We start from the raw sequence: 26,198 nt of genomic DNA, 5'->3' as shown, positions 1-26,198 counted from the left end.
AGGAACACGACATGGACGACGATGACTGCCGAAAAAAGCAAAAAGGAAAGAACCTCTATCTGTACGGATATCGCCTTTGTATTAGCTAGTCATTCATTTCACGTCTTCCGCAGGGGGAAAAGACAAACGCAGACCATCAAGTAGTCACTATCGTATCATCATCCAAACGCCTTTCCTTATACTGACGGGAAGGACCCATCCAAACAACCATGAAACCCAATTCCCGACATGGGGAGTGAGGGGGGTTAGCCCCCTTCCCGACTATGTGCCCTTCCCGGAGCAGCCATCCAAGCCATGGATGACCAAAAAAACGAAAAAGGCTAAAAGTCGCCATCGTCAACATCCATCCCGCTGACTCTCCGCTCTCCGATCTCGCGGATCTTGTCGCCCAGGATCGACCGTCCGTACCGCTCCGCAACCTTACCCGCCGCCTCAATCATACGGCCCGTCCGATCGCGCATCAGACCCACCAGCTCCAGCGCCCGCATGCCGCGCTCCTCGCCCTCGCGACACTCAATGGCCAGCATCTGCAGCAGCGTCTTGTCGAGCTCGAGCTCCAGCCGTGCAAGACCCGTCTTCTGGGAGTGCGTAGCGTCGGTGTGGTCAATGAGATCGCGCAGCTGGGCAGAGTGGATGCCGGAAATCAGGAGCTTCTGCTCCAGCTTGCGCGATTCGCGGCGGCCTTCATCCTCCTCATCGTCGCCGTTCTCTCCTCCCGCACCCTCCGAGTCCGGAGCGGGAGCCGGAGCGGAGGTTAGTGGCACGGAGAATTCAAACTCGGACAGCAGCGGCCGCGGGAAGTAGGGGTACTGGTCCCCGCCCTTGAGGATGATGCAGTGAAACTTCTTGTCGGCTACCGCAATTGGCCAGTAGGTTTCTGTCTTCCTTCCCGACGCTAAACGCGGGAGAAGCTTTGTGTCAAGGAGGGGCACCCAGCAGGCGCGCGAGGGCTTCCGCCAGTGAAGCAGGGTGAGCAGAGTGCCTGTCGAGTCATAAATGCAAGGATCCTGAGTCGGTGTACCCTGCCTGTCAGCGAAACTGCATCCCTATGTCCGAAAGGGAAGAAGGGGAGGAGGGGCGTGTAAACTTACGCCGACATCTGAGAAGAAGACGCTCTGCAACGTCGCGCCATCGGATAGTGCGACGGTGTCTTCGTTTTGGCAGATTTCGTCCCGCTTGATGTTCTCGATCGTGTACAGGAGGCGAGCGTTGCCGTCTGCGCCGACGGGGCCGTTGCCCATCGTTATGACATAGTCACGCCAGCTGGCGCAAGTGACCATGGGTGTGCTCTTGGGCCGATAGACCCGGTACGGTACTCCAAAGAGGGTGAAGATACGCACATAGTTGGCGGTTGTGGTAACTGTGATGAAAGACTCGCTCAGCGACATGGCAACTACGGCCTCACCCTTGGGCAACTCAGTCCGCCAGTCTGTCCGCTGCGTCCACGTCTCGTGTGGGCGGTAGAAGATGGTGGCGGGCGTGTTGTCTTGCGGTGGACACGAGAACAGAGCGCCGTGCTCTGTCAGGCAGGCCTTATCGTAGAGGAATGTGTCTGTGAAATGGAAGTCGCGGTGGAACTCGTGATCGTAGAACTCTACCGTCACGGTGTTGTGACCGTCCTGGTCGACCGTCCAGATGACGCCAATCATATTCAGGCAAAGGTATTTGCGGTTTCCGCGCCAGGGAGTCGAGCCTGGTTGGAAGGCCTCGTGGAAATTGAGCGCGAGCTGGCGGCGCTTGCTCGCGCGGTCGCCGTCGTCGCCGGCAGCATCGAGAGGCCTCTTTTGCCCCGTCGAGTAGCCCGCACCGTCATCGTCAACAACAAAGCCGTCTCCATCATCGTAGCCGTCCTCACCGTTGAGGAAGGAGTCAAGACTGCCCAGGGAATCGCGGCGAGGGCGGCTCGGGATCGCAGCCTTGCCGTTGGCATCTGGTCTCCTGGCGTTATTGGAGATCTCGGAGAGGGGATCGTGGATAAAAGGTGCAGGCTGGCGAGGCAGCTGCAGGAAGCTAGAGAACTGCTCCGTAATAAGGTTGGGGTAGATGTAGACCTCGCCGTCAGACGTTGTGAACGACAGCAGGTTGTCCTTGGGGTGCCATGTGATGTCAATGACGTTGCTGTAGTCAAACTTTTGAATCACGCTCTGTGTCTTTGTCTCCCAGATCAAGAGCTTCCCGTCCTTTCCTGCCGTCGCCAGCATTGCGCCGTTGGGCGACCACGCCACCGCGGTGACATCACCCAAATGCCCGTTGGCAAACGTCCGCTGCTTCTCCCAGTCGTTCTTGGACACGACCTGGACATCGTGCATGGGCGTAGGCACCGCAAAAGCCCGTCCGTCGGGATGCCACACAATTTTGGCCGAGTTCTCGGATTCGGGGTCGAGAGGTCCAATGATGCCGTCCACCTTGCGGATGAGCTCCGGCGTCTCTGCCGTCATGGAGTAGACGTATATGACTCCATCTGTACACGCCAGCGCCAAGAGCCCGCCCTTGGGATCAAAGGCTAAGTGCTTCGTCGGGCGCCCGTGGTCCTTGAGAACGCGGATGCGAGAGTTATCCTGGGTATCGACGACCTTGACCGTGAGCTCGTCGCTGGCGACGGCACACCACTTTGCGTCGGGGGATAGAGCGACGTCTCGAACTGGTAGGGAGGTGCGAGTGAGGAAGCGCTCGAAAGTAGTGTCCTCGACCGAGTAGACGCTGACGGTGCCGTCCTCTGAGCCGACCACGAAGAAGGCGTCAGATGCGGCAACGGCGCAGTTTTGCTCGGGGCAGTCGTCGATGTTGAAGGGCTCGCCATCGTGGTGGGTGCGGTAGAGGCGGATCGTGTTGTTGGAGCCAACGGTGACGAGGCGGGCGCCTGAGGGAGTGTAGGCGAGACGGGTTGTTCCTGTGGTGTGCGCCGGCCTCGGCCGCGGTTTCGGGGCGAGGGAGGAGGCCATTTCGGGGTTGATGTGTGGGATGTGGTTTAGATCTTGTTCATGGGTATTTTTGAACTCTTAATGTCTCGGAGAGATCGGTGATTATGAGTGATAAGTGAAGCTGACCGTTTGAAGAGTCGTGGTATCGTCAATTGGGGTCTTGTAGTTGGAGATGAGTGTTTGAGAGAATCGATGTGGTGATGGTGGGACAGAGGCACTCTGAGAGGGACGCGTTTAGACGCGTCGCGAATTCAATTAAAGCAACTTTTTGACAGGCGCGGGACAGGGGTCGTTGATAGAACCCCGCCAGGTACGTACTTCTTCAGTCTGGTCCTCTTCTCCAACCACTTGGTGACAGATGGGGGGGCTGTCACTGCTTTCACAGAAATGCATCGCAGGCATCAGAATTGATGAGAAATGCAGCTTGTGAGTGAAAGTGGGCGATCCGAAGAGTTACCTAGATTAGGCATCAAAATTCCCAAAACCCATTTTTTGCCTTCTAACCGACTATCGTATCTTTAACCAAGACTGAGTTGAGCTGCATTGTACGTATTTTATCCTACAGTTATTGAAAGGAACGGTCCAAGGACTTGGGCGATCGTGAGAAATACCCCTCAACATGGAGTCAACCAACCAAGAGACCTTCTTCGAGACGGAGTAAGTATACGTTGAACGAGGCTACCAAGAGAATGACTGACAATTATGTAGCACGCAGCAAGAAAAGCGCCAGCAGCGTGCCAAGAAGGAGGGAAACACGTTTGGCAACCCGCTGCGCATGCCCTCCAAGCTCTTGGCCGTCATCAAGGATACCAAGTCCAATAACTCCGTCTTCGTCGCAGAATCTGGTGGAAGGGTATCTAAGGTGAACATCGAGGTAAGATTCTCACATACCTGCGGCATGAGTCTTGGGATTCTCCCCCCTGGCCTCTTTGATTCCATCCCATCAGAGTGCTGTAGTGAGATAGTGCCCATCTCGAAATCAGGGGCTCACCACATCACAGACACGAACCACCACAGCAAAGTACACCGGCCCCTCCGTCCCAGTAACATGCCTCGCAACAGGCGGCGCCTCCAACGACACCCTCTTCGCAGGCAGCTGGGACAAGGCAATCTGGTCCTGGGATGCCACAACGCGCCGACCGGGCCGTAAGTATGAGGGCCACTCCGATTTCGTCAAGGCTCTGGTCTGCGGGCGCCTCGGCGACAAGACCATCCTCGTCAGCGGCGGTGCAGACAAGAAGATTATCGTCTGGGACGCCGACGCGGGGCGCAAGCTACACGTTCTCCAGGACCCGACCACGACCATGATGTCGCTGCAGTCCCTCGCCATCGACCCGGTCCTCAGCACCGCGGACGAGATCGTCCTTGTGAGCGCCAGCAGTGATCCGCACGTTCGCCGGTGGAAGATCAGCCTCGACTCGTACGCGCAGCTTCCCTTTGACCAGCCCCCTGCCGCTGGAGGAGAGAAGGCCGCCGCCGCGGGCGAAGAAAAGCTCACGATCCAAGAACACGAGACGAGCGTGTACAAGGTCCTCTTCGACATCACCGGCGACGAAGTCGACCTCTGGACCGCGAGCGCGGACGGCACCGCCAAATGCCTCCTCCGCGAAAAGGCCTTTTCCGCAGAAGACGCCTTTGAGCATGGCGACTTTGTCCGCGCCGTCGCGCTCACGCCGGACTGGGTTGTCACGGCGGGAATCAACCAGCACATCAAGGTCTGGGACCGGACATCGGGCCAGCTGTACGCCCTCCTCGACGCGCACTTTGACGAGATCACCGACCTTGTCGTCCTGCGGGGTTCTTCGACGGCGGCGGCGGCGGCGGATGTGCTGTGCAGTGTTGGTATCGACTGTACGTTGCGGACGTGGCCTCTTGACCGTAAGGGGTTGGATGCGGCGGTCGAGGAGATTCGGGCTGCGTCCGAGGTTGTTGATGGGCAAGAGGGTGAGGGGGAGAAGAGGAAGGACGATGATAAGGAGCCTTTGATGACAGCTGAGGAGGAAGCGGAGTTGGCTGCGCTGATGGAGGATGATTAGAAAGTACAGTCTAGTCAATGAGATGGAATGGCATCGCGATCTGGCTCGCATTCTGTTGCCATCAGATCTTCACGTCACCCTCGTCTGCTTGGCGAGCTTGCCAATGTGATGCAATCATGAGCTACACGTCACGAGCTCAGTAGAAGGAGCGGAGATCAGGACATGCGAATAACCAAAAACCGGTTTCGCATCGACTGCTCCAAGCCCGAGATGTTGAGACTTGCTACTTCCTGCATGAGGGCATCACTCAATAGGCTTTCGGTCAACTCAATCCTAAGATTTCATCCTGACCTCCAATACGGCTAGATGGAGGCAGCAGAATTATGTAGTTTGGCGGTCACTGATGGTCTCTGATGTTGGGCAATACCGCTGCTTCGTTTACTTGGCCTATCACTTTCCCCCAGTCAAAGATACTGTACTTCCGAAGAGAGTATAACGTCGCGCGCGTTTGCTCACCAGTAACGCCTCATCCAGACTGCCTGAATGCCATCAGTGTCTCGGCCTGCCCGAGGCAATGGCTATTGTTGGGGAGTCTCTTATCGGAAGTGGCATATTGGCGGCATCACATCTACAAAGCTATACAGGCAAACATCAACGGTTCGGATGACGTGGCAAACGGACAGAATCTTACATGGGTCTCTGAATTTCACCTGAGATTGCCGAGGGTATGGAATCAACGTCCTTCTCGGATTTAAGTTGCTGTTCTCTTTCGACGGAAGATGCAGTGCATGTCGACATCTGCGGCATTCCATGCAGCCGGTCGATCCGTGGCGTATCTTGTCCGCTTGGATGTCGCCGATTTCACCAAGGAAAGACTGATTGTAATTATTCGTTCGGGTGGGCTCCACGTGTTGCTCTGTGGGAGCTGCCGTGATATGTGATGGTCATCATCGTAGTCTGGCGTACCATGCTCGTATACAGAGTACTTCATACCAATGACCTTTCAAACGCCGTCCTCAATTCCGCATATGTTTTCATCCGTGTTCCTAGAATGCGGGAGCTGCCTCTGTGCTCAGCACTTATCTAGCGGCCCGGTCACCCGGATCAGTCTTCCGAACCAGGCCCGCCATACTAGGTCGTCCACGATGATGGCCGATCCCCAAGACTCACGCCAGCAAGTGCCACTTGCATGCCCGTGGCTGGTGGAGAGACTGGCATCGTATTCAAGCACATCTGCTCAAATAGCTAACAGAAATTAGTGGCTTCAATGGCTTGCCAGCCCGTGCGAGCATGCGAGGTTGCCGAAACGCGGCGATCGCCTAGCTGCCACCCTCGCCTATCACAATATAAAAAGTGGCAATGGGCCAGAACCACGATGCAGCCAAGCTTGAGCTGAATTGTCCATCCAAGGGAATCCTGGATTGGATTGGGGAACTATGGGCTGTTCTTCAAGCCGGCCACGATCAACGTACGGGTCAGGGGTACGACTGCCGGCGGAAGGGCTTGTGCGACCAGAAGAGCCGCGGGAATCTCGAACTTTGAATCTTTTGACAGCATGTAAAGACGTCCTTGGGTCGACTAACAGGTGGCCATGTAAAGGTCTCGCTATTGCCAACAGATGAAACACAGACGTCGAAGGGAGATTTCTTTCTTCGTTTTCCACATTTCCCATCAAACCGCACGGGCAGATCAGGGATCTAGGCTTCCCCAAGTGCGGCTATAGATGAGACACTTTAGCCGCTCCGTGGCCTCGGCTTGATGGGTCCCAGCCGATATGTTGACGCTGAGTGAAAAACGCATTGATTCCTTCTCAAGGTCCACGACGCGTCTATTGAGACGTCTTGTCTAAATCGTTAGTGCCAGCCGGCGGGTTCGCGACGACGCGTTCGAATATATTCAAAGTGTATACGTGTGCACTGGGTACGTGTGTAGCGCAGTCTGTGAGCCGCCGGACAATTATCATGCAGAAAAAATGGTACATAAAGACCAAATGCTGCAGGTGATGCAAGACACAGCTTATGCAAACGTGGTGGGGAATATCGAAGAGTCTAGGGCGGTTGGCGTGGTCCCAATCGAGGCAACGTTGTGATCCGTGGCCACCGTCTCAACGATTCAGGTTGTCTGCCGTACAACAAAGGCCGCATTTAGTCTGTTTCAAGCCCTTCACCGCTCCCTCTGATGACAAAGTCGTCCCGTTACTGCAGGAACTGACTCAAAGGGCAAACGATACAGTGGTGGTGGGGAACGCTCAAAGCCTGGCTGGATCAGCCCTTTGATAGTTTAGAGCAACGTACTGCCTGGCGATCCGAGAACACGGGATAGGCCCCAGAGACGCCGCGTTGTGGATTATCGAAGATCGATCTGCTGCCCAGCTGGGATATGGAGCGGCGCTAATCAAGGCTGGCAGATCCCTCTTCAATTTGCCCACGAAAAAGCAATTTGTGTGGGATGGCTGCAGGCAGAGAGTAGATTGCTCCAAAAAAGTTAAGGAGCCTGAGAATATGCCCAAGGTAGGTAATGAAGTAGTAAGCTGCATCCTAGAATGGCGAGGTAACTTGGCGTGCTTTTGTATGAGCACATCCAGAGCTGGTATGCTGGTCGTTTCGTACAACGTCGGACAACATCCGGGCTCGGGCTTCCTGGTGTACCTATCTCTGTAAAGGCCATGTTACGCGCGCAGGTTCGTGGTTGAGAGCGCTATAATAAATCTGATGGATGACAAAATTCGACATGATGGCGCCTATGCAGCATGTTGTTGGCGCCCAAGGAAGAGCGATGTCCATACAGCCAATGGCTCTTTGCCAGGATATAAAGTCTAACAGTATCCGTTGCATTCCCATCATTGATGAACGGAGCCGGTACGTTGCTGGAACCACGGTTCCCAATGCGTGCTGGGTAAAATCGAGGCGCATTTTTTGAAGGCAAAGCGAACGAGTCCGTGCAAAATTTGTATCGAGTCTGGTGTCGTAAAGTGTCTGCCTCGGCAAACCTGTCTCGTCAGATGCGTCCTAGTGATCCCTCCATGCCAAAGTATAGACTGATAGCGTGGCAAGAAGCTGGTTCCCTGATGCCGATAGCAATTGTTCGTATTGTGGACTGCACGCGTGTCCGTGACACGGTTGGCCAACCTAGTTGCTCGTAAAAGAGCGAAAACTCGGGTAGACTGCGACGGCGTGTGGAGATGGTGAGTGAAGAGGAGCGCGTATACACGCAGTATGGCACAGAGTTCTGGCTAGGGAGCAACTATGCGGGATAGAGTTGGATTGGTGGCGCGAGTCGGGGATCTGAGGGCGAGTGCCTCGGTTCTGCGACACACAAAGGGGGCTCCAACGTGAAACTCTGTCGAAATTTGTACTATCGATGGTAAAATTTGCCCAATTTGAGGAAACTCAAGGTGGCGATGGGCGGCACTCGAACAGCGGCCGTTTGCAAAGGACCAGGTCTCGTGATAAGCTTGTCAAACCCCATATGACAGGTAGAGGTGAGATGAGGTTCGAGGAATGCTTCCGGACGAACAGGCTACAGCCCTTGTCACGCAGCCTATGCAGGAACAGGATTTCCCTGCAGACACGTGTGTGTCGTGCAAAGGCAGGACGCAGGGGGCGGAAGTGCAAACAAAAGAGTGTGAGAATCTACCTTACTGTAGGCATCTTTCGCTGGAATTTTTGGTGAGAAATGAACGAAAGGTACTCCGTAAGCAGTGTGAAAATAAGCAGGAACTGGTAGGAAGCAAACAGCCAGAGCAGATCCTGCCTTGCCGATTGGCCCTTTTTCCCCGACTAAGAGCAGGCCTGTCGTCGATCGCCCAAAAGGGCAAGGCTCCTTTTCGAGTACATGTACCCCTGTCCACAGCCCCTGCTTCGTCCACGCTTTGCCCGCCTGGCATGAACCCTGAACCCTGGACCACCCGTGAGGCCCCCGCCAGCCGCCGTCTTGTAGACCCACTTTCCACACCCTCCTCCAGCTGAGTGGCCAGACACAAGGAACGCCATCCATCATCGCAAAGTGCCGCATCCAGGCGTCCCTTGTTCCAGCCTCCTAAGCCATCCAACCTCCCGATCTTCCCTCTTGTTTCTCTATTGCACGGGCTGCCCTGTGGTCTTGCAAAGAGCATGGGTCGTATCTTGCCTTGCGGACACTATGGGACGGCATTCGATGGGGAACTATGCCCGTCCCTTCAGACTATGAATACAACCCTTGCCTCGCACTCACTCACCTACGCAGTAGGTCGATCCGTTCGCCCTGGATGAAATGGAGGCTATTGTTTGGCCAACTTTGTTTGTCCGACACAGACTCGTCGCAACCGTACCCGCAAGGAACCTAGTCTTGCCTTAAGATGTTGTGTAGAAAGCTGTCAGCCCAGAGTGCTCGCAGACTCTGTGTTACATTCGCTTCGCTTGTTTCGTTCGTCGTGCTAGCAGCCCGCAGTTGCAACGTCCAGATACTGATACCGGCGATACGAGTCTACCATGGTAGGTAGGTAGGTTCGTCAAACGGCTACATGGCTTAGCCGATCAATGATGCAAGTGACGGCGGCCTGCACAACTGCCAAAGCAGTCTGCCATTGTTCCCCGAAGCTGGAAACGCCGACGGACTGGCTCCTGCGACACCCGACGCTGAGGTCAAATCGGATTATCGATTTGGGTCCTAGTCTCAAGCCATTCAGTAACGACCAGGGAGAAGGCGCCGAGGAGCTTGCCCCAAGCCTCCAACTCTACGTAGACAAGTAGGTGGTAGCAAGTAGCGTAAACCTTTCGACTAAACGCCCCAGACCTGCCACCACCAGTCACCCATCTCGACCTGAAGTGTCTTTGAACGCTACCGTCTTACTAAGGAACGCACGCAGTCTCGCTAGCTCAATAGTGAGCGTTGGCCAAGGGCGAAGTAAGACGGATTCCGATATCCCACACCGAGAGCAGACGCGCCGTTTAGTCTTCACCTTTTCAATTCCATTTCTTGGTGCGCCTCCGTTTCTGCATCCAGCGTTCCGGCGTCACGAGGGTCACCTACATTGAACCTCAGGAATCATTCGACAATACCTCCTGCTTCCTGCCTCTTGCCGTCTGCCACCTTCCGTTGCCCCAGCCAGTCCTTCCTCAGGTGGTCAGTAATGTGAGGTACCTTAAGGTAATCAACACTGGCAGGCCGCAGCACACAATTGGATTGCACTACGACTGGAATTTGATCATGAGATGCTCGGCTGAGGATTCTGGTCTTGATTTGGTTGGTTCGTTCTTTCATCCGGACAAGACGACGCATCTTTCCATATAGGCAACCAACCCCAACAAGGCCTCAAGCTTACCGCACCATCCCGTCCCAGACATCCGGTCACTCTTTCCACATCGCATCCCCTTTTTCTCGCCGGGAAGCCACTGCGTCGTTGCCAACCAGACTAGCGACTTGGGGCGTAGCTTGGAGACGCCAACTATTTGTCTACTCTCTCCTGTCTCCCTAAATCAGGAACATCGACTCGGTAGAGCCAAGCCACCTTTTCTGGCCCTTATGCCGCCGGCCGCGCTTACGTCTACGCCTACTCCATTACACCTCTTTATTCTCTCCAGGTCTGCCCATCATACTTTTCCCGCCCGGTGGCCGTTGGATTTCTCCATTTTTCGCATCCCAATTTCTCTTCTCTCTTTCGGCTCGTCACTGCTCTTGCTGTTGACTTGGACGAAACTGGCCAACGTGGGAGAATCGGCAACTGGTTGCACTGATTCACACCTTCCGCCTTTTATCGACGTTTTCTTCACTTCGCTAGCAAGGCCTCTCCGACAATCGAATACACTCAATTGCGTTACTTGAACGCTTCATCTCACCTCTTCTCCGCGACTACCACATAATTCATAATCAGCTCATTCGTTCGCGAACTTCACGCCTCTATCAATCTTCATCTCCCTGGACGACTCTTCCCAATGGCCGAGCCTGCTGAATACCATGGCGGCCTCGTTGCCTTCGAGGGTCCCCATGACCTCGTTTCGACTCAGCTCCGTCTTCTACCTATATCATCGCAAATTGCCATCCTTCCCAGCGTCAAGGAATTCCTCGAACCCGAGAACCCCGATGAGCCGTTTGAAGCGCGCAAGTTTGTCAGGCGAGTTCACAATGCTGTCGCCAAGAGAAGGGACACCGCTTTGGAATTCTTGAAGGATTCGAACCCCAAGCGTAAGAGACTGGTCTTCATGAATGGCGGTACGCCCAGCGCGCAGACGGTCTGCATCAGAGCCATCTCTCGGAATGAGACAGAGGGGGATATATCCAAAGCCGAAGCAATCTTCAATGACCTTGTTAAAGGTGGCGTTGCCGGCCTCGAGGACCCCGCCAACTCAAGCGGCTCATTCCTTGATACCTCGGAGGAAATAAGCGAAGACCCCATCACCAGAGCTATGCGTGCTGCCGATGCTCTCGACCGGGAAACTGCAAACTTACAGCCTTCCAGCGACATCGATCTCACCACTCCCGCCGGCCGTCCGCGCCCGAGAAGCATGAGCCTACCCATGTATAGCTTCGCCGATACCTTTGGTGATATGGCATCCTTCTACGTCTTTGGTGGCCAGTTCAGTGAAGATCATATCAAGGAGGAGGGGCAAGTCGAGGCTACGACTCCACATCATGGCCCAACACCCAGGCTCGCCATCACGAATTTCGACGAGCTTGAAAGAGTCTCCGGTGAAGGCTTTGATAGTGACGGTAAACCCATCGTCACTGCTCCACTTCGGTCTCCGAGCTGTGTGGGCGAGGCATACGAGCGGGATGATGTATTCTCATCTTCTTCACCTAACGCTCCTGGCCTTCTCGACGTGGCATCTCCCAGATCTGACGTCTTCAGCATCCGTTCGACAGAGCCAATATACATCGAACAAGCCTCACTCGTCCGTATGAAGTCATCCGCCTCTTCCAGGACTTTGAAGCGATCACAGTCGATTAGCCATCTCCATCGAAGCAACTCTCGCTATAGAGACACTCTCATGCGGCTGAAGCCTAAGGAGCAAAGTGCTGCTGAGAAAATTCACAATGAGAAGCCCTTCGCTGAGAACTTGTTGCTTTTCGCTGAGAAGACTACTGCCGAGAAGGTTGCCGAGGGTCGCCCTGTGTCGGTAGTTGAACTCATCGAAGACGCCGAAAAGCGCGAAAGTAGCGCTAAGCGCGTCGAAGGCCCGAAAACAATCTATGTCAAAGCAGCCCGACCAAACAAGGGAGTCAACAAGGCATTGCCGGCCCCTCCACCGTCCGAGAAGAGACTGCGCAAACGTAAGCATACCAAGTCTAGGTCGAAATATGTCGACAGAGGAACCGATGCCGAGGATGTCGAACTGAATGAGACGCCCTTCCGACCTGTACTACCATTCTATGAGGACCTAGTCATTCACTTCAAGGACGACAGTCCAGACCCAATCCTGGAATACATGATCAAGGCTTTCAGAGAAGGTGTTTATCCTGTTACACTGCCTTCTTCTGCTTCCTCCGGCACGCTTACTGCGGATGGTGACAGATCGACCCCGCAGACTCCAACCTGGCAACTGGCCGAGCCCGAAGTCACCCAGTTCACGTCCACGACGAAGGTCAGCACAGAAGAGTACGACCCTTTCTCCTACCAGGGTCCGACCTACACCGCGAAGTCTGTCCAGCCTTTCACCCGGACTGTAATAAGATCAGCTCTGCCTACGCCTGCGCATACCCCTCCGCCCACGGTGTCCGAGTCGGAGGATAAGTTCCACGATTTCAACGCCGTGCACGGTCAGACGGCTGTAGCCATGCAGAACTCCCTCAGATCAGTGCTTAACATCTACTTCCCACCCAAGGGAAGAGGGTTCTCTCAGTTCAACTTTCCGTTGCTTCCCGAGATGGACGCACTGTGGAAGCCGATATTCCGGGACGTTGAGCCTGGTGGAAGTCCAAGAAAAGACAATCACCGAATAGACCAAATCCTGGCCATAGGTGCGCAACGTGGAGTCAAGAAAACATTTGTCTCTGGAGTAACTAGCCAGCTTGAGAAGTTGGGCACAAAGTCGAGCGGCATTTCGAGGACCGGCAGGCTGGATTTCCGGTAAGTTCTTTTCTTTGGGTGATCTTTCCGCCTCTTGACTAACGAAACTTCTCAGATATCTCATTGCGAACGCGATGCAGTCCTTCACCGCACAGCCACTGGCCAACCAGACTCAAGACAACCCTTTCACCAACTCATATCTTCTGGCGACGCTTATCATTCCTCATCTTGAGACTTTCTTTGCTGCGCACTCCGAAGTCCGTTTTCTGATTCTCGACTACCCTCCGGATCATCTTGCCACCATCCTCGCTTTGCAGAAGTTGGTCGGCGTCGATTTGATGAAAGTTGCCCAAGTCATTGATGCTCAGGCCAAGGAGCCACTTCCCTTCACTCATGTTCGAGGTAGCTCCTTGGGACGTATTCCTACTGTGAGTGACTTGGCATCGAGCTCAAGCTCACTCCAGTCCAAGGGATCGAGATCTGCCGCATCGACATCTTCGCGAGATGGGCTGGCAGTTTCCAAGGCCAACTTTCTCCTCGCATCCACCGCAACAGAGGCGGAAGTTGCGACTTTTGTGTCCACCATCTGGAAGACCCTGGTTAGCATCTCCAAGTTTTACTTGCCTGAAGAAAGCAAGAAGCTTGAAGAGAGTAGTGTCAAGAGCAAGCGGCAATCCGGGAACTTCTCGGCATTCCCTCAGGCTTCGATGAGCCCTCCGATGTCTCCGCCATCCTCCAGTGGTCGCAAGGCCGTGAATAGGGCATCAGGCTCTATCAGAACTTCAGCCCGACCTTCTTCCATCGCAGAAACAATCATGAGTCGCCGATTCAAGTCACGACGAGGCGACAGAAAAAGCGTCGGCGATGCCACATCCATCTTAACCGTCGATATGGACTACGAGAGCGATCTAGACCTCGAGGAAAGACGTTTGATGCCCATGTTCTTGAAGAAGAACCAGGTCCGGAAGGGAAACAGCCGCAAGGCCCTTAAGTTTCTCGGCCTAGCTTGATAAGTCACTCCGTGACTTTGTACCGTTACTTGTATCTGTAGGGCTAAATGGCTCGGCCCTGCATCTTGTTTTCCTTTTCTTTGAAATGACCCCATCACGACGTTTCATTCTCAGTCTCAACACCATGGCATAAGGTGTTGCATCATGTTGGAAGAAGAGCCACATTATGTCGAAGGGGGAAATGGGGCAGAGGGCCGAGAGATGGATGGATACTTGCTGCTCGGTTTCAAGATCGATGATCTTGTTCTTTGCTCTTATCATCAGTTCCGAGCGCGTCATATGCGCGATCTTTCAGTTGCAGTCTTGGCTGGACAATACCCAGGGACAGATCTCCCATAGATACGAAATGAAACTTTCAGAGCGCCTGCATTCTTCCTTCTTGGTGTTGATACTTCGCCTACTTGGCGCGTCAGTGATGGTGGCACCTTGAGGTATCAAATAACCGACTTGTGTTGGACCTCTCGATGGGACTATACGTTCAAAGTAGAGGCCTCGACGGATACTGCAACATCAAGTGAGACAGAATAACATCAGGACCATGGTCATAATTGCCAGTAGCTCGGACTACTTCGACATCTCCATCCAGAACAACTCACTGCTTTTGAAATCTGGCCTGACCAAGTCGTTGCGCATTTGCACACAAAGACATCTGGGCACGCACCAAAGTCCTGGACATCGTTATCACGCCGGCTCAAAAGTCCGCCAACACCATCGAGCTCTCCCACCAAAATTATCTCCAGAATCCCCCACCTTCTTACACGACACATGGCTTCGAATGTATCTATCTCAGTTTTCCATTAATATCTGAATACGACGCTGATCTGAAGGATTAGGGAGATGTAAGATTTTCTGAATTTAAGTCTAAGGTGATAAATTTAGTGTGAGGAGACTGGAGAGAACTTTCAAGTGACCCTTGATGGTACTTCTGACTCACAAAAAGTTCATTTTCTTTGATAACAAGATACTTGGAAGTCGAGGGAAACCACAAAACCCAATATGCCGCCTCCAAGAATCGCCATAGATCCATCTCCATTTGCCTTTTGCCTGCGTTCAAGACCCCGAAGTCTCTCCCTCCCCCCTTGAGTATCAGCCAAACATTCAACAATCGATATCCATCATCCAACACTCATCATCCAACACTTAAGACGAGACCAACGAGATGAGCCAACGAGGATATTATAACGACCTCGGCGAGGACATCATACCGGCGGGTACCCCCTCCGACAACGGCATCCCACACCGCATCCAACAGCACTCTGAGATTGCCCGATTGTCTCAGGATCTAGAAAATAACCCGTCAAACCTCGATACACTTGGACAAGATACTCGACGAGTTCAAAGACATCGAGGGACCAGAGCTTTCTCGCCTGAAGGGAGAAGGCATCGATGTGCCGATGGCGCGTCTCGGTGGGCTCGATCTGAACTACAAGATCTGCCGAATCGAAGAAGATCTCTCGGCCCCTCGAGAAACATCCGCAGAAATCGACAGCGATGCCGCGGCGCAGGAATGTATCAAATGGAAAAGGTGCCGAGACTCCCTGGGCCAAACAGTGTTCCAGAAGAGGTCCCATATTATCGAGCATCTCAACGTGGCGAGCCTCTGGGGACCTTGTGCCAGGACCATAGCCCAGGGTGTGGAGACCTACTACGGCAGGTTTGATAGATACCAGACAAAGTCCCTGGGAATCAGTAATTGGTTCCGCAATAAAGCTCTGCTGTACTACGGAGGGCAATCTTGCAAATACCAGGCCGCAGAAATCTCCAGGACGGACACCGAGATGGCAAATCTTTGGGCCGAACCCTACGAACACTGCTGGTGTCACGCCACCGGCTCGTGGATGCATCTAGCAGACACACCAGATGACGAGCATGCTCAACCCCTGCCTCAGCGCTATGCCGCCGCGAACATTGTGCCGTATTCCTCGAACGTACTTCATGAGATCTTGGATCACCTTTTCCGTGAGAGAACGGGCGAATTGAGCGGGCCGGCGCATTCACTTTTACTTTCGACGCTGATCCAGTATTGGTTCAACCATTATAAGCTAGTCATTGTCCCTGTTGATCCGGAAGAACAGCCACTCAAACGATGGAAGATCGACATCCTCGACAAGGGCATAGAGGATGAACCCCCTTCACGACGTAACCCTCACACCTGGTGGGGATAGACCTCGCAGAGCCAGACATCTTCAGGACAGAGAATCGGTATTACTCAACGACAAGCGACCGGCTGCACGATTTCTGTATTTCCATTTCATTATGGCACTTCTCCGCTTGAAGGATACCAAGTCGGAGAGCGGGAAAGACGCCCGGGCAAAGTACTTGTCCCGTGACCTGTCCCCAACCCTTCTTCACTTCCTATCTCCTTAAGGGGTAACACTCTTCTCTCCCCCCTTAATCATGGGCCACACCCATTCACTACCTATTAGAGTATATTCTCCTATGTATGTAAGAACAATTTTGATGCGAAAGGGCAGTACTTGTGATATGAGTAGTGAAAGGGATACTGATTGAAATGTATGGTAGGAAACCAATTATGTTATCTTTGGGGAGTAGGTTCGATTCCTGGTTTCACTTCCAAGTGATTCGTAAAGAGTAAAACCTAACGCTATCTTGTACGAAACCCTCGTATGCGCCGCCCATCATACTCTCGTTCGACATGCAAATGCTCGTTGACTAGGTTGGCAAACGCCTAGATTGGTTCAGGCTGAGACCTCACGCGGGATGCTTTTCACGAACTGGGAAACAAACGGAATCGTCACCCTCGATTGCCGCAATATCAAGAAGGAAAACGTCACTTGCCCATTACTTCGACCCTATCTACCAGAAAAGCAGCAGCCGCCAAGGATTGGAAACAAAAAAAGAGAAGACATGTGGCTGGGAACAAACGCGCAGACACCCATACGTACGGCCCGCTGCGTTGCCTATGTGCTCGCCCCCCGGCCAACCAAGCTTGATTGCAAAGCACACGATACGCCGGCAAAACAAAGCCTACGCTTGTAATACACATCGAGTTGACCTTGTTATTCACTCTGCGCTCAGTGAGATCCCTAGAAGTCTCCCACCGAACGCCCCAGAGTCTGGCTTCTGAATTGCCGTCAGGCACCAGGAGCCTTGTCGTTTGCCGTGAACAACGCCATGGGTCCAGTTACAGAGGTATCTTGTGTCGATTGTGTGTGTGCAGTGCGAAGGAGCTGGGACGAACCAAATCAACACTCATCTATGCGTAGAAGTATGGAAAGCAGCCTTTGCGCGGAAGGAGAGAAAAGCGAACGACACAGCATCGTCCGAGCCAAAATGTGATCCCTACACCGTCATGAGCTGTGCATTCCCTTCCTCGCCCATTCTGCCCAGCTGTATCCCCTCCGCCGAGAAAAATCCGTAAAATGCCATAGAACACAGGTAAGGAAAGCGGGCTTCGTAGAAATCAGGGACGATACATTTAGCAGCAGCCACCTCCCGAGTTCGAGGAGACACCGTGGCCGGGGCCAACCTGTACGGAGGGTTTCGTGTTGTTCGCGGTCGTGCTACCCATGCGCTCCTTGATCTGGCGGGCCATGGTCAGGAAAGCCTGCTCGACGTTGCTGGCGTTCTTTGCAGAGGTTTCAAGGAAGGGAATGCCCAAGCTGTCGGCAAATTCCTATTGGAGGGTTAGCAAACAGATGGTCAAAATAAAGAACTTTACAGTCCGAGTGGGAGTTGTCGGGCAATGTGTCGCATCAACAGCCGGCGGGGGTAATCTGACCTTGGCGACGGTGTACTCGACAACCTTCTTGTCGGACATATCGCTCTTGTTGCCAACGAGCAGCTTGTTGACGCCCTCGGTGGCGTATCTGTCGATCTCCTGGAGCCATTGCTTGACGTTGTTGAAAGAGTCCATGTCGGTGACATCGTAGACGACGCAGATGCCGTGGGCACCACGGTAGTAGGAGGAAGTGATGGTGCGGAAGCGCTCCTGACCGGCAGTATCCCACTACCAAGTAGATAAAAATGTCAGCATTTGCGACAGCCTCATTTCCTCGACAACATTCTCCACCAGGATCAACTCACGATTTGCAGCTTCACCGTCTTTCCATCGAGCTCTATCGTGCGGATTTTCTAAGGTTTATCGTCAGTAGCCGATCGGTCGGCGTCGGCAGAGTGGGGGATTTCATACAAAGTCGACACCGATGGTGGAGATGTAGGACTCGGTGTATGTGTCGTCGGCGAATCGCAACAGAAGGCAAGACTTTCCAACACCGGAATCACCGATGAGGAGAAGCTTGAAGAGGTAGTCGTACCTGGCGTCGGGTCAGTATCGATGTGGAACCTAAATCATATCGGCGATTTTCGCGCTTTGCGCGCCATGGCAGCGAAAAGATCGAAAAGACGACATCGATGAGGGGGGGAGACTCTGTGAGAGAGAACAAGGTCAGCTTAGCGGCGACTCCCGAGGATTCCTCGTTTCGCAAGGCAAGGAGGCGGAGGAGGCGGTTGAGGCAACGTACTACTCGGGGTTCATTGTGAATAGCGGGGGATCTGATCAAGGCTGGTAGGGATCGAGAGACGCGGCGGATATAGGCGCGCTGGGCGATTATATGGACGTTGTGTAGGTGTTGGGAGGTTGATGGATTTCGGTGGTGTCGTGTTGAGGTTCCAGGTTGTGAAAGCAACAAAGCCAGAGTCAGGACAGGTCAAGTGAGGTGGTAGGAGTCGGACGGAGTAAATGCAGGCTGCTGCTACGTCAAGGCTTCTAGCGCGGTGTACAGAGTACCAGTCAGGTGCCAGTCTCTGATTACCTTAGTGCTCGGTGTCCTGTGCCCATAGTCCTGTGTCCTGTGCAGTGTCCAGTGGGTTACCGCCTGGCGGGAGGAACAAAAGGACCCACGTCGACCTGGGCAGTCAGATGTCACCGACGAATGAAACTCTTTGGAGAGGCTAGTACGGCACGGGATCAAGCACGTGATACGTCTTTTTAGTGTTCTGGACCGGCTCCAGTGGGGCTGTTCAGACACCTCTGTGACCTTGGGGAGGCAGGCACCTGGCACGCAAGCAAGGCAGGGACGACATGTTGAGCCTGTCCTTATCCAGTGGCGTCCTCCAGGTCGGGTGTCTGCGCCTCCACACTACTTCTGGGACATCGGATTCCGGATGCAGTACGTAAGCAGGTGCCGGGGTCCGTCCTCGTTCCTGCAGTCCTTAATATCAGGGGGTCAAGTGCTATTTGTCTTCCATGAAACGCCTCCGCCAGCAGCTGCGACCTGCGGCGAAAAAGTTTCCTTTCAAAATGTCGGGTAGTATCTGATCTGGGGGCTCTTTCAACGTTGGAAAGCTTGTTTCGTTTCTTACCATCAATTCCGGTTCTATCATCTGCTAATACCCTTGCTCCATGAGCCATCGCCACATAAAGCAAGTTTTGGGCAATACGGGTATCCCCAGAGCAGTGACCTTGACAGGTATCCCTTTATCTGGGGGTGAGGCCGTTGGTGCCAAGACACCACATTCTGCGGTTCATGTGGAGCTTTTCAGGTCTTCAACCTCACTTATCCCGCATATCTACTTACACGTGCAGACCTTGGCTGACTTTCCATTCCCTTTTGATATATGACACGGTTGATGATTGTCAGAAAAGGAACTCCAAAGTAGCACTGCCAACCCCAAAGGTGATGAATCTCTTTGTCCTTCCCTCCTGAAAGTTAGTTCACTAGATAGGAGTCCTAACTGCCCTTGACTTATTACTTCGCACCACCTTCTACTTCCATTGCTTTGTAAGATAATGATGGCAACACTACTATTGAGTGGCCTCAAATGATGAATGATGATGACCAGCAGGCATCAACGTGACAATTTTATCTCTGCCGGTAGTAAGATTGTCGATTTTGACTGCCGATCAGTCAATTTTCCTCTACTAGAGAAACTACTCATGATATCGAAGTCTGTAAAGAAGCTACCGCTTCAGTTGTCATCGGCTTCTTTTTTGGTCACAGCTTTCAGTCCAGCCATGGTCACTGAAAACTCGACAGCGCCATCCAGACCCTGCCCCGTAGCTCTCGAGTGAGGAGCGAAGACCACTTTCATCCATCGTCGCCAGTTCTTGAGCGCTGGCATGCCCCGATCATCGGCTTCATCTTCTATGTGCCGATGCACTCCATACACGGGCTTCTTGAAAAGCGCGATGCGGCACGCAATCTGTGTTGACCACACAAGACCTAGACTGGGCGTCTTGAGCCCATAGTCTGCAAACGGATCGTCGCCCCATCCCGTGAACCATCGTTGCTGGTGGTCAAATGCGAGCGCGGGAGGCGCAGGCGGGCCGAAGTCATCCAGGCCGGGAGGTTCAGGCATACTAGAACGAACATGTTCAGCTATGGACGATGTCGGTTCGACCGCCGACGGTGAGAAAGCTCTCAGCCCTCTGCTCCGCGATGCCAGTGGACTTTCCTGAGTGAAACTCGGAGCAGCGGCCGTGGGCGCCGCTCTAGGGGTCGCCACGGGCGCAAAAGGACTGGAGAAGCGATCCGCGACTTGGTTGGCGACAACAACAGCCAAGTTGTATGTTTGGGCCAGCTCTCTAAGCAAGGCTCCAAGTCGCGTGAGTTCGTTGCTTCGGGCTCCCATATTTGACCCATGATTACCAAGAGCCCCTCGCTCAAATTCGGCTCGATAGTTAGAGGCGACAGAGTCCAAGACGATGAGTCCAGTATTCCGCCTCTCAACTTCTACGGGGACTTGAAATTGGAGAATGTGCTCCTGTGACTCAAGGTCAGGTGTCGAAGTACTGAGGATACCGTCTAGAGACGGCTTGTCTTCCGGTGAGAGGTCTGCGAACCGCGGATTGGATGACAGTATTTGCGATAGACGCTTGGTGGACAACTGAGCCTCCGTTGTGATGTATATGGCCGGGCGCCCTAAGCCATACGGCGGCGGCAATTGAACGGCCAGCAATAAGGATAGCAGAAATTGCGTTTTTCCAGCGCCGCTTTCGCCCGTGATCTCGGTCACATAGCCGGCTGGGATTCCTCCCCCCAAAGCTCGGTCAAGAGAGTCGTCTAGAGTGCTAATGGTAGACCATTGATTCTCAAGATCCGTCAGAGAGCGCTTGAGAAACCGGCTAGCCTTTGGCGGCTCGTTGGCAGAGCCAAAGTCGCGATGGAGGGCATCGACGACGGCAGCGCAAAGTCTTTTGATGTCAAGCAAAGGCAGTTGAGTGCGCTTGCCTATGTCAACGACATCCTGAGTTAGTAAATCTGTGACGGAAAGCTGATGGCGTTCCAGAGCCTGCAACAGTCCAGCAAACTGCCTAACAGGGAAGTCAGGTATCAGTTGGAGCAGGTCGGACATGGCATGTGAAGAGAGTCCGGCGGCATGGATTGTCGAATAGCCTCTATATTCTCTTTGAAGTCTCCTGTCTCCGATGTGTTCTGAAGAGTTGATGTCTTGCGATGGTAAGGCCTGGTGAGTGAGATGTGAACAAGAATCGTCACAGGAGCTTGAGAGCCATTATGAGGTGTTCGGCCAGTGAAATGTTTGATAAGATCTGATCGCCAAGGCCGCGTCGCTGCTTCTTGTCGTAGCGTGTCAGTTACACGGAATGGGAAGTTATGGCCAGGATTGATCTTGCAAACGAGCGCGTATTCACCTACATGTATGGAAGGTATTGATGCACGCCATCATCACAAAGACAGAGCCAATGGAGAGAGGTTGATGATTCCCTCGGCTAGGTACGTACCTGATGGTGGTCATTTTTGATTATGTCATCACGCCCACTGGTTGAGATCTGCTGGCACTGGCATAGAGTCAAAATCGCCAAATGACTTAAGCAGTTAAAGCAACCAATCCCTTTTTGCGACATGCATGCTTTTTAAACTTTCACTATTATCTTATAACTGATCCCAATTTCATTATTTTGAGTGTATGGGGAGGCGGGCTGTGTCCGCTCTCACGCCCGCGAAGTGTTCGAGTTTAACGTCCACCGCGGGGCTGACAGCACCTTTACTTAGTCATGCTTGGGCATTGACATAGACTTCTTATATATCTGCCGTTGTCGATAGCCTGTCAGCACGCAAGTAGAAGACGGGTCTGATATAATGCGTCTCTGGATGGCCCGACTCGGGTGCTGGGTCGGTCATTATTTCAATGACATCGCTTGGGACTCAAGTCCGTTCCCAGGTATCATCATCATGCTCACGCAGGACAACGATGACAGAGACGCCAGCTACCGAAGCAAAAACGACGCTTGAAGGCCGAAGTCTAAGGGTATAACCCGTGGAGGAAGATGGGTAGTGCTCACAAAAAGAGGGAGAAGGGTGTCAGACCTCGAAGTATGGATGAAGAAGCGGGATTGCTTGCATGGTGGAATTAGTTTGCACATGGGAAAAGGACTCAAGCGGTAAAAGTTCTTGCAATCCAAAATGTTGAACACAGCAGGTAGGCTATCCCATCTCTAAGATCCCGGCATATCTAGCTTGAGAGCGACGGAAGCATGTTCATTGGGGACGGCGGGCAGATTTTCAAGCCCAACTTGAAGTTAGACCATCTCTTCATCCTTGGCTTTCTCTCCCACAAACGTCTTTGGTACTTGATTACCGGTAGCTTTAACAAAGCGTTGCTTAATTATATAGTTGTGATGATTTGAGATCCTGTCTCAGGCTGGGTTCATTGGTGCCAGCACAGTCACCAGCATGTCACTATTCTGCCGTAGTAGCTAATCAGTATCGAGATTGAGAGGTATAGGCCCTCTCACATATAACACCGACTCCCAGAGACTGATAAATGGTTGCTTTCCATTCAGTATAATGAATTAATTCATGTGAATGATCCATGTTTTTTGTGCCAAAGAAACGGCACCACAAATTTGGCAATACTGTAGGCAAGACGCCTGGGCAACCCAGACAACTCTGACAATGGCGAATCATAGCATGCCCAGCCAACAAGCCTCGTAGGTATGCAACTAAGGCTGGTATACTAGTCAATAAGAAAGATCTTCATCGCCTCATCGCCAACTCTGACTACGCCTGGTGCCTCGTTCTCGGTTCGATTCGAGGCCCTAGACTTGGAGGGATCCATCGGTGGGCTACCTTATGTCAGTGCAGAGAGACAATCGACCCGACGGATACAATGGAACCTTAACAGTGGAGTACAGAGATTAGAGGGGCGAGGTTTGAAAGCGGTTAGAGGAAGAGCTATCTTCCAATCGCAAAGCATCCTTGCCCTCCAGCGAGCCACTGAGGGACGTCAAGCAATAGCGCACTATCTAAGCGGAAGTTGTCTTCCAATCAAGCGCCTGCCTGCCTTCCTACCTACCCAGAAAGGGGGACGCATGGCAGAGGTACCTTCTACTGATGTTTTGGAATGGGATATCTGCCAATTTTGCTCTGTTGGCTACATGGACTTTGCTGCAGCAATCTATATGGTCAATACGTATGCAAATAGGACCGGTTTCCTTTTCTCTTTGACGCGAATTATTGATGGCGAATTTCCTCTGACTCTCGTCAATCCCAACTGAAGAAGGCTATTCATCTGCCATATCAGGCCAAGATTTAAGACGGAGGGGCGCACCTGCCGTCAAATTAATATCAACACCGTAGTATGTAAGGTGGGTGAAAGGTGGGTAGTAGGTGGCCCGCGACTCAATGACAAAGTCTACATTCAGCAAAAGGAACGGCCTCTGCCCTGCGCATCTTCATCTTCTCCCCTCTCCCACAGACTCCATCGACGACGATGACATGGACTTCACCCTACTTATATTCGACTTCATTCTTCTACTTCTACTTCTACAACACATCCTGCACTCGTAACTTTGGCTTTCAGTTCGAAAATCACACCATCAAGCTAAAGCTGTTGATCGGAATCTAGTCGACAGGGAAGTAAGCGCTGAACTCCTCAAGCTATCGTTAAAGATCAACATGATCACATCAATATGATGTGAATGGCCTCAAATAACAGACCCCTCGACGCCCAAGCTTTCCACAGCCTCAACGGGCCTCGAGCGCAGAAAAGTTCTGACGTTGACGAATGCCGATCTCACTGTCGATCACGACACAGTGGAGGCAATTTTTGGGACTCTTGTCGCGCGCGCGGCTACTAGTGACGTTGTCTTTGACTGGTTTTCTCCAATCAACCCGAGGTTTCGAGCATTAAGGCACGGCGGAGTCGTCAACGTGGAGTTCGCAACTAGGCCTGTTTGCGCCGTGGCACTCGAAGTACTACCGCCCGGGTTTGAACTTTTGGTCGAATAGTCACTGTGGAGAGATTGAAAAAAATACGTCCATCAAATGTAAGTGTACATCGATCCCGTTGTCTCTTCTCCATACTACCTTGATCAATACACAGCGTCAGCTACGGAGTCGAGCTGCCGCTACCGCCAACCCTACTTTCACCGCCGTTGTCAACCTCACTCTTGCCGTTGTCGTTATCCCTACTCTTGCCCCGGTCGTCAAACCTAGTCGCGACGGATGCTACACTCACTGTTACCCATACTCGTGGCGTACGAGGTTGACAAGACCCCAGCACGCTAGGAGAAGGAGGAGGGCGCACTGCTTGCCGAGAGTGTCAACCATACTTATGAGGTACTTGACCCTGAGATGCCTGTGCCTCAGTAAGACGACTGAGCAACAGCAGTATGACTCTGAAAATATTCTCATCTACATTCTACCCGAGCTTATAACCTGCTTTATCTCCCTCCCTCAAGGTGTTACCCCTTCTTCACCTCCAACCTCCCCATGGGTAACCACCTTCTTCCCTCTTTCCATAGTAAGCTATGTAAATCTTCCATGATGAAGATCTCCATCTTACAATGGGGCCACTTCCTTAGACTTCGGTCTCAAAGGTCGCTTTGGCAGCTCTGCGGAGTGTGGGTTCGATTCCCACAGCGATCACCAAAGAAGCAGCAGGACACCTGCATAACCACCAGGTAGATTTCTGACACTATTTTATAGTATTGCCTCAAGACCACTACTTAGTAAGGAATCGAATTCAGGCGGGGAGGTGTCTTTGCCCTCGATGCTTGGGCGGCGATGTGCTAGATGGCAGCAGCTGAGAGCTTGTTTTGCGATTCAACCTGGCCGCCGAAAAGGGCTTATCAATTCACAACGTGAGACCCTTTACGATGAAGTAATGATGGCAGTTGTCATTGCAGAGGAAAGGCATATATGTCGGCGCCATGGGTGTATGTTCCCAACGTCAACGAGCTTTAAGCAATGTGTTGATAAGAGCTTTGCAGGAGGCCAGCAGAGGGTTCACGCCTCCTCTTTCGTTGCACCTCTTGTAGACTTTCCCGAAGCATCTCTCTAACAGTATTCTGTGCCTCTCAACGGGTTGCCTAGCCATGGTGCCATTTTAGCCACTAAAATCCCGGCCAACCTGTCCAAATTCTCGGTAGACATCCTCGATTGGCAAGACTTGTTGTTTTGATCGTTCTTCACACGTTCTTTCGCACGCCCGCTTTGGGAACAGATGGCAGACGGAGCATATATCTTGTAGCACCGATGGTGTTCAGGCGGGAGCCGCTAGCTATCCGCTTTCGCAATTTGAACAAACAATCACAAGGCAACGAAAAAGACCAGAGAGTCGCATATTAGCTACTGATTCCGAAATCAATTGAGCTATGGGGCCGTTTTCCCATCTAAACCTGACCTAGGGAAATAAGCACAGGCCCGAGGCTGAAGCCTGCTTTCAGGCGGTGGTCTTGTCTAATTAGCAAATGCGAGAGAGGACTAGTGCAGCATACCTTCGTCGAAAGCTAGTCCGCGATGGCCTAAGGGCGCCAGACTCACACGCCGGATAGTCCTCGATCAACACGCTAACAACGGGAAACCTGACTTCCAACGGCAAGGTATGATGCTTATGGCACTCTCGGTTCCAGCGAGGAAGGATCCGATCTTCACCTTCGGCGTCCTCTTGGGAGGGAACAAGACCCCACTGGCCCATTTATCAGGGTTCGTCATATGCTCTTCGAGAAGACCCTAGATCTAGGCAACAGTATTGCCATAGCTTCCAGACTTGCACGACAGCCGCCAAACCCTCATCCGAGTCTTATCAATTCGGCGGCGCTTGCAGCAAGTCTTTTGTGCTACATTTTGGCTACACTCTGTGGTGAAGTATCTTCCCAAGGACCGAATAATCTGCTATTTCTGGGACGTCTTATCCTCCCTGCGCAACAACACTTTGTCCCAGCTTCTATTCTTCTGCTATGTCTTTGTCTCCACCCCCGCCATTCTCTTCCTGCTCACCCTTGGTGCAGCAGCCCCGGTGGCTTTTGTTCCTCTCTTTCCGTCCACGCTAAAAGCACTCTTGTTATTCAGCTTTGGCAAGCCACAATGATCTATCTCTT

General features: G+C 52.8%; 8 protein-coding genes across 8 annotated transcripts; 5 read left to right on the top strand and 3 right to left on the bottom strand.

The window, feature by feature from the left end:
* Positions 1-320: 320 nt before the first annotated feature.
* On the bottom strand, positions 321-2,942 carry CABS01_12366 (WD domain-containing protein; the record flags this gene model as incomplete). The annotated part of the gene is made up of 2 exons (XM_060545720.1): positions 321-1,022; positions 1,092-2,942. 2 exons carry the CDS (start codon positions 2,940-2,942, stop codon positions 321-323), a joined length of 2,553 nt encoding a protein of 850 aa, XP_060396577.1.
* A 598-nt stretch (positions 2,943-3,540) lies between these two features.
* CABS01_12365 (WD domain-containing protein) lies at positions 3,541-4,957 on the top strand (the record flags this gene model as incomplete). The annotated part of the gene is made up of 3 exons (XM_060545719.1): positions 3,541-3,578; positions 3,630-3,795; positions 3,923-4,957. The coding sequence occupies 3 exons, from the start codon at positions 3,541-3,543 to the stop codon at positions 4,955-4,957; spliced, it is 1,239 nt and encodes a 412-aa protein (XP_060396576.1).
* Positions 4,958-9,062: 4,105 nt separating this feature from the next.
* On the top strand, positions 9,063-9,221 carry CABS01_12364 (uncharacterized protein; the record flags this gene model as incomplete). Its single annotated transcript, XM_060545718.1, has 1 exon — positions 9,063-9,221. The coding sequence occupies one exon, from the start codon at positions 9,063-9,065 to the stop codon at positions 9,219-9,221; it is 159 nt and encodes a 52-aa protein (XP_060396575.1).
* A 1,588-nt stretch (positions 9,222-10,809) lies between these two features.
* Positions 10,810-13,891, top strand: CABS01_12363 (uncharacterized protein; the record flags this gene model as incomplete). The annotated part of the gene is made up of 2 exons (XM_060545717.1): positions 10,810-12,941; positions 12,997-13,891. The coding sequence occupies 2 exons, from the start codon at positions 10,810-10,812 to the stop codon at positions 13,889-13,891; spliced, it is 3,027 nt and encodes a 1,008-aa protein (XP_060396574.1).
* Positions 13,892-15,050: 1,159 nt separating this feature from the next.
* On the top strand, positions 15,051-16,056 carry CABS01_12362 (uncharacterized protein; the record flags this gene model as incomplete). The annotated part of the gene is made up of 2 exons (XM_060545716.1): positions 15,051-15,102; positions 15,233-16,056. 2 exons carry the CDS (start codon positions 15,051-15,053, stop codon positions 16,054-16,056), a joined length of 876 nt encoding a protein of 291 aa, XP_060396573.1.
* Positions 16,057-17,330: 1,274 nt separating this feature from the next.
* CABS01_12361 (GTP-binding protein ypt1) lies at positions 17,331-18,263 on the bottom strand (the record flags this gene model as incomplete). Its single annotated transcript, XM_060545715.1, has 5 exons — positions 17,331-17,528; positions 17,634-17,861; positions 17,939-17,986; positions 18,045-18,168; positions 18,259-18,263. The coding sequence occupies 5 exons, from the start codon at positions 18,261-18,263 to the stop codon at positions 17,331-17,333; spliced, it is 603 nt and encodes a 200-aa protein (XP_060396572.1).
* A 1,559-nt stretch (positions 18,264-19,822) lies between these two features.
* Positions 19,823-21,208, bottom strand: CABS01_12360 (DNA repair protein RAD57; the record flags this gene model as incomplete). The annotated part of the gene is made up of 1 exon (XM_060545714.1): positions 19,823-21,208. The coding sequence occupies one exon, from the start codon at positions 21,206-21,208 to the stop codon at positions 19,823-19,825; it is 1,386 nt and encodes a 461-aa protein (XP_060396571.1).
* Positions 21,209-24,058: 2,850 nt separating this feature from the next.
* On the top strand, positions 24,059-24,312 carry CABS01_12359 (uncharacterized protein; the record flags this gene model as incomplete). Its single annotated transcript, XM_060545713.1, has 2 exons — positions 24,059-24,143; positions 24,200-24,312. Coding segments are annotated over 2 exons (198 nt in total), but the record flags the coding sequence as incomplete, so codon positions are not given.
* Between the last annotated feature and the right edge of the window lie 1,886 nt (positions 24,313-26,198).

The sequence above is a fragment of the Colletotrichum abscissum genome (assembly GCF_030869225.1).
Source record: "Colletotrichum abscissum strain IMI 504890 chromosome Unknown Scaffold_37.1, whole genome shotgun sequence".
Lineage (NCBI taxonomy): Eukaryota > Fungi > Ascomycota > Sordariomycetes > Glomerellales > Glomerellaceae > Colletotrichum > Colletotrichum abscissum.
This window is presented reverse-complemented; position numbering and strand designations above follow the sequence as displayed.